This window comes from Epargyreus clarus, unplaced genomic scaffold, assembly GCF_041222505.1.
Source record: "Epargyreus clarus isolate Ecla_fem2 unplaced genomic scaffold, WU_Ecla_fem_2.2 ptg000052c, whole genome shotgun sequence".
Taxonomy (NCBI): Eukaryota; Metazoa; Arthropoda; class Insecta; order Lepidoptera; family Hesperiidae; genus Epargyreus; species Epargyreus clarus.
The window spans coordinates 57,315-64,634 of NW_027332247.1; the positions used below are offsets into that span (position 1 = coordinate 57,315).

At 35.2% G+C, this 7,320-nt stretch overlaps 1 protein-coding gene across 1 annotated transcript; it reads left to right on the top strand.

Annotated features, from left to right (window-relative positions):
* The first annotated feature begins 272 nt into the window (after positions 1-272).
* Positions 273-5,310, top strand: LOC140757108 (uncharacterized). The gene is made up of 4 exons (XM_073092641.1): positions 273-716; positions 3,703-3,812; positions 4,444-4,569; positions 5,170-5,310. The coding sequence occupies exons 1-4, from the start codon at positions 647-649 to the stop codon at positions 5,200-5,202; spliced, it is 339 nt and encodes a 112-aa protein (XP_072948742.1). The 5' UTR covers positions 273-646; the 3' UTR covers positions 5,203-5,310.
* The last annotated feature ends 2,010 nt before the right edge of the window (positions 5,311-7,320 follow it).

Consider the following 7,320-nt stretch of genomic DNA (forward strand, 5'->3'; position numbering starts at 1 on the left):
CCTCTCCAGTTACAATTTTTGTCGAGTATTATTCCTAGAAATTTGATTTTCTCTACTTCTTCTATTGGAGTATTGTCATGAACTATATTTAAATTAATATGTCTTTTTTTATACGTTTGGAATTGAATAATTTTGGTTTTATTAATGTTTATTTTTAAATTATTATTTTTAAGCCATTTGGATAATTTATCAATTGTTAAATTTATTTCTTCTTCATAGGTATTATTATTTTTGCATTTGATTATGACTGTAGTATCATCAGCGAACAAAATAGTTTTATGATCTGTTACATTTGTGATGTCTGTGTCATTTGTGATGTTTAGAATATCTAATCGTATGTGGGGTTAATTACAGATATCCATGGGCGGCTGTAGCCACTTACCATCAGGTGGACTGCATGCTCGTCTGCTACTCCTATATTATATAAACAAACAAACACACAAAAAAAAAACACTTTCCACCACGGGCCTCCGATGACCTTAGTCCGGTGATGTCATGATAATGTTATCATTAGGTGGTATTTATAGAGATGAGCTGCAACCGACTACTCGTCTGAGCTCAGAAGTTACATCGTCCAGTTTGTGGGCGACCAGGATAAGTGTAACTTGTCTTATAAACAATAAATACCACTTGTTTTGTTTTTAAGATGTCTTTTATAAATAAAATTGTGTTATTAATATGTATTTTTTGGTGTGTCAACGCGGAGTTTGAGGAAGGTAAGTGTTAGGGCTAGTATTAAATGCAGTCAACTCCGGCGCCACCGTCATACCTTTTTAACACGCTTTTATTAGCTTGGGTTGTACGTTTGTATGTATGTATGTACGTAACAGTAACAGAATCTTTGAGCCCGATTTCTATCCTCTTTGAACGTTCAGTTTAAATCAAAATTTTGAAGAATTATCAAAAACCGATGACAATACACGATTTTAATAATTTTGTACCATTGTGCGTATCAACATCCTCAGGATTAACGATTTTCGAGGCGAGATTTTTCAAGCACCTTCAGCAACGTTCATCGCAAGTTTAGATTGCAAATAATTATTGCTTTTTAGTTTCAATAGGCGTAACTTTTATAGCGTGTTTTTTAGTTTAGAAAATAATAATGTTATTTCCCTATAACTCAAATGTTCTGAAACATATCTATAATGCCCTCTTGTAGAATGATTTTTAGGATTCCGTGCTCAAAGGTTAAAACGCAACCCTCTGCGGTCTGTTCGTGTGTCATTGGGCTTTATCTCTTAAATCGTACTAGATAGACACTTGATTTTTTTACAAACGATGCATAATGGTGGTCGCTATAACAACAAATACTAAAAATTAATAAATAATTATAGTTCAAAAAACTAAAAAACACGCTTTTATGATAAAAGCAACTAAAAAGTAGAAAATAATTTTCAATCTAAGAATCAATTAAGGAACAGTAAATAGTATAATTGTGGAAAAGCGTGGGGTGCTCCATTTATCAGGGTCGAAAAGCACCTCACACTATTTTTAAAATGTTGTGATTCATCATCGGTTCTGCAGTGCTTTATTTCAATTCCATTTATATAATAAACAACAGAAGTCAGGACTATTCTTGCTCGTGATTTCAATGAAGGTTTAACTTTGGGAATCAGATGCATCACAAAGACGATTTTAATACGAATGCAGGGGAACATTTTCATGTAACAGCCCATGATAAGGGAACTGTGATGACCTTGGAGGAAACCTCAAACGATCGGCTACTCGTGCTAATCTACAGATACCTCTAAGTAAATTTCTCCATTGCGTTAGTACGAATGGGCAGTCATATTTAAAACAAACAGCGATATACTACTGTTCCTTTAACGTGAAAGGATTTTTTGCAAATGGGATTTGATTCCGCAATAAGCATTTCAAGAACCAAAAAGTGGCATGCTTTTGTTCCAATAACCGAAGGCCAGCTTGTAAAAATAACTATTTCTAGTATAGATTCTCATTGTAAAGTAGTTAACATTATAAAATAAGATCTATTATACTATTAAGAGTATTATTTCAATATTCTGCTGACAATAAACCAATACGTTACCTCACACTCAGTGCGACATGCATGTACATTAGTCTACCTATCTCCCTAACTACTGGAGATCCCACGATAAAACTTCTAGTGTAGTTTAAATATACTTTTGGCTATATTTTAGGATAAAAAAAGTAAAAAAAAAATGGTCGAAGTTTTTGAAAAAATATTTTGAAAATTTCTCTTCCGGTTTTGGACGTGTATTTTTATTTGTTTTTCAAAATAGATTTTTCTATTAAAAAGTTGAATTAAGTTTCTATAAAAACTGCTTAATTAAATACTTTAATTAGATTTTTAATGTACGAAAAAATACTTTTAAAAAATCATGTTTTCAATTTTCACCATTCTTTAGAAGCTCATAACTCGACAAATAATTGTTATATAAAAATAATGTTGTATATTCACATTTCTATCCACTAAGAGTATAACTGACCCCAATATGAACAAAATTCAGAGCCTCACTTTTTTTTTCCTGTCCGCTTGGCGTGAAATGCCCCATAAATATCGTCAATTCTTATTAAAACTAAAAGCAGTGACAGCCTAGCGGTTAAGAAACTCGGGCCTCTCGATCGAATTTGCTCCCGCAGGAACTCCCTGGACTGGCGACCATCAGGAGGCCGACCGTCCGCTCGGTAACGACGCATAAGTACCGAATCACCCACTCAACAGTGGGATGATATATTTTTTATATTTTTTTCATTATATGTGGTGATTTGCACCTTCTCGACTGTTTTGTCGGTATTTATGAAGACCCCGTCCTGTTGCCTACAGGAAAAAAGGTATTCATGTCCCCATTATCCAATAAATGAAATATATATGTATAGTATAAATATAAACAAAGACTATGAATAGTTATATAAATATATAATATGTAATAGTAGTTTTAAGATGTATATACCTACATAAAATAACTAAAAGAAACCCTTATTTATGTACGTGCGTACTTCATGTGTGTGCTGTGTGTGTTAGTGGTATTTATGTATCATTATTCTGTGTGTTGTTTACAATTTTTTTTTCATTATTATATTGTGTTTTAAATAATATTATATTATTATGAATAAATATAAAAAATCCGGGGGGTATTTACCACCTGAGAATCTGCCCGGGCAAAGAGGGTACCCAAGAGACCCGGAGGGTATGACCCAGTTGACTGACTGACTCCCCATCGAAGGGTCAGATATTAAAATTCCAGGCGCGCATCTCTGTTTTTTCAAATATGTGCGTATTATCACTTGCTTAAACGGTGAAAGAAACCTGCATACCTTAGGAATTAAAAAAAAAACGTTAACAAAGGTATATGAAGTCTACCAATTCGCACTGGTCCAGCGCGGTGGACTATGGCCTAATCCTCATTCTGAGAGACCCGTGCCCAGCAGTGGAAAAGTAATGGGTTGATGATAATGAGTACTACTAAAAATTTTTATTTAATACTAGCTGACCCGGCAAACGTTGTGTTGTCATATAAATAAAAAAAACGTTAAGGTTGAACAAGCCTTATCACTTAGGGGTATGAAAAATAGATAGAAGCCTATTCTCAGACCTACTGAATATGCATATAAAATTTGGTGAAAATCGATAAAGCCGTTTCGGAGGAGTACGGTAACTAATATTGTGACACGAGAGTTTTATGTGTAAGATTGTATATACTTTTTTATTTTCACTTACAGGAGACATTTGTGACTACGACGATGAAAGGGGACTAATGGGTACTTGCAAAATTCTACACACTTGCGACTATGCAGTGAAAAGATTACAGATGGACCGGAAGCATGTTCCGGTAATATTTCAAATTCAAATTTAACATTTTTGTACCTGTACCCTTACCATGAGTTTTCAAAACATCCCACAATTTTACGTTACGTTTACTTAATCCATTATTCTGTTCCGTTTGCTTCAGCAGACTGAGTAAACGTAACAATAAGTAAGTGCTCAAGTATTTTTGTCTGCCTCACATGTTCGCAAAAAAGAGAGACAAAACATAAAGCGCCATTTTGTCAATATAGACATTTAATGTTACGTTACTGTCACTATAGTTCTGATACAATCCGCTAGGGGCGCTAATTGGAAATTTTATGGGCAAATACGTAAACAAATACCAAAACAGTCATATTTATCAAAACGTAAAAACTCATGGTAAGGGTCCTGATGATGTTGATCGTGATATTCCTTATAAGGTCAATGGGAAAAAATATTAAAACCGTGTATTGTCATCGGTTCTTGATGAGAAACGGCATTGCTAGATGGCGTTAATTATTGAGATAAAGTGCATTTCAAAGTTAATACCAGAATACATTTCACTTTGATTAACTATACAAGTGTAGTTTTAAGTTTTCTTAACTATAATTTATTACATTTGTAAATAATAACAGATTCTGCTTAAATACGAATAATCTCAAAAACTTTTTCAGACATGTTCTTACAAAGGTCGTACACTAGTCGTGTGTTGTCCAGAGAATAATTTTTTGCACGAACCTGGTCTCTTGAGCAGAGATTTCTTGGGGACTACAAATGGAGTTACAACGAACAATAATCTGGTAAGATTCTTGATGATTGATGAACCCTCTCGTTAAACGGAGGCACCACCACGACATCTATTTCTGCCTTACAACAGTATTATAACATTGAAAGAAGATGGTAGAAACCTTTGTGGTTCGACTCCGGCGGCACCACCGCCACACCTATTTTTGCCTATTAACAGTAGTGTTAAACGCTGCTGTGTTCTGGTTTAACGGGTAAGGAAGACATACTTTTCAGAGGCGTCCTAGCTTAGTCCTCAGGGTTAGCGGGGCACCTGTGGCCGACCTCCGGTAGGAATACCTAATCCTATCTGGGGTTGATTATAGATGTCCATGGGTGGTTATCAGGTGGACTCGTCTGCTACTTCTATATTATAAAAAAAAGAAAATATTCTCACGAATGTATCGACCTGTGTCGATTGGGTCACATTATAGAGAGCATGACATGGGACTCTTCAAAAAAGGTGCAAAAAATCTCTTCTATCAAGCCGGCAATGCAAGACTCTTCTGGTGTTGCAAATGTCCATAGGCGACGTTGACTACTTTCCAACAGGTAGCACGTCTGCTTTATCTTTAGGCTTAAATATAAAAAAGAGTAACGTAAATTTATCTTTTCAGGAACGTCGCTACGATGGTATCGCCCATGAATGAATGAATGAAGAGAATAGTTATGAACCGCAGTAAAATGCACCCCATTGTTATTAAAAATGATTTTCTAGTTTTTAGTTCGATTAGCAATAAAAGCGTGTTTTATTTAGATTTTTTTAATTTTTATTTATCATTTTTTACTCTGTGACAAATTCATAAATTGACGAATTATTTAATCTAATAAGGATAATGGGAAACTGTTATCAAATTATTGCATTGTCATCGGTCCTTGATGCAGTGGCGGATTTTAAAAAAATTAAGGTCTAGGCTGTACAGTTTTTGCCGCCACTGCTTCTACAATTGTCATGTCTTACATTTTTTTTAATCCAAAAATTTCGTTGAAATTCCACATAAAATATTATTTAGGTATATTTTTGAGCTAATCAAAACTTAATCATGTATGAGCAGGGTAATGTTACATTGTTTTCGTTTTTCGCCTCGATTTGTTCGGGTAACCCGGGTAACCTGGGTAACTCACACTGTTATTGGATTTGAGAATATGGTGATAACATTGTAGTTATAAAAACACCGCATTCAGAGAAAAAAAATTTTTTTTTACTTAAGACTATCTGACTATCCCTCTATAATTGTTCAATGTTTTTTTTAATTCTAATTGATTTTTTTAAAGTTGTACATGTTCAACACATAATAGTTGATACATAAGATTGAAATCGGTCAAATTGTTCGCTAAATTATTTACTATATTCGAATTTATATCACAAAATTATATACAAACCATTCATTTCGCATTTTGATAGTAAGAAAAGAAAAATATATAAAATACATTTTCTGCAATTTCGCTCTTTTCACTCATAAAAAGTGTGGGTAGAGGGTACAGAGGCCGATTACTGGTTGGGGGCGGCGAACTAGCTGTTTTTAACCGACTTCAAAAAGGAGGTGGTTATCAATTCGGCCGGTATGTTTCTTTTGTTTTTTTTTTTTTATGTATGTACACGAATTACTCAGCCGTTAGTGGACCGATTTTAATAATTATTTTTTTATTGTGTAGAGACGAGCTGGAAATTGGTCCCATTTAAATATGGTTAGGATCCATCGATGGGTTCTGGAGAAAATGAGGGGAACTCCTCTACCCATGTAAATATAACAGCCATAACTACGCCGTTTATGAACCTATTTTAATGCCTTTAATTTCGTGTGTGGACAATTGCTACAAGTTGGTCCCATTTAAATATGATGAGAATCAGAGTGGGTTGTGGAGACAAAATATATAACTCCTCAACCGATGGGTATAATTGAGTTTTGTTTGAAGATATTTGGTGTAGGTTCTAATGAAATTACAAAGTCAGTTCATCATTGACTATTTAAGGGTCTGATAATGTGGCTCGTAGACAAAATATGTAACTCCTCAACCGATGGGAATAATTGAGTTGTGTTTGAAGATATTTGGTGTAGGTTCTAATGAAATTGCGAAGCCAGTTCATCATTGACTATTTAAGGGTCTGATAATGTGGCTCGTAGACAAAATATGTAACTCCTCAACCGATGGGAATAATTGAGTTGTGTTTGAAGATATTTGGTGTAGGTTCAAATGAAATTGCGAAGCCAGTTCATCATTGACTATTTAAGGGTCTGATAATGTGGCTCGTAGACAAAATATGTAACTCCTCAACCGATGGGAATAATTGAGTTGTGTTTGAAGATATTTGGTGTAGGTTCTAATGAAATTGCGAAGCCAGTTCATCATTGACTATTTAAGGGTCTGATAATGTGGCTCGGAGACAAAATTTGTAACTCCTCAACCGATGGAAATAATTGAGTTGTGTCGGTTGAAATAAAGGAGAGTTGCCATACAAGGACCTTCTTTTTCTTTATGAAGAGGAGGAAATCTTCAAAAGGTACTCGACGACGTGGCAGTGAATCATTCGGTGGCCGTCCTCAACGTTTGTTGGAGAAATCCGGGATCTCCGACTGAACGCAACCGAAGTCCTCTAAGCGCGATGCCCCGATCGAGCTCTGCCCTGGGAGAACAGTTTTCGCTCCTCCTAAACTATCCGGTGTTCACGACGGTATGCGACTACACATACCGCCGTCCTTCCCGGGGACACTTATTGGACGGTTCGAGCTCCTCTTGCCACTCCCAACTCCGGAAGCCCCCTTTTA

Bases quoted from the DNA above. Each gene is read 5' to 3' on its own strand.
- LOC140757108 (XM_073092641.1), top strand. From the start codon at position 647: ATGTCTTTTATAAATAAAATTGTGTTATTAATATGTATTTTTTGGTGT. The intron at 717-3,702 runs GTAAGTGTTAGG...TTTCACTTACAG, and splicing joins CAACGCGGAGTTTGAGGAAG to GAGACATTTGTGACTACGAC. The intron at 3,813-4,443 runs GTAATATTTCAA...AAACTTTTTCAG, and splicing joins TGGACCGGAAGCATGTTCCG to ACATGTTCTTACAAAGGTCG.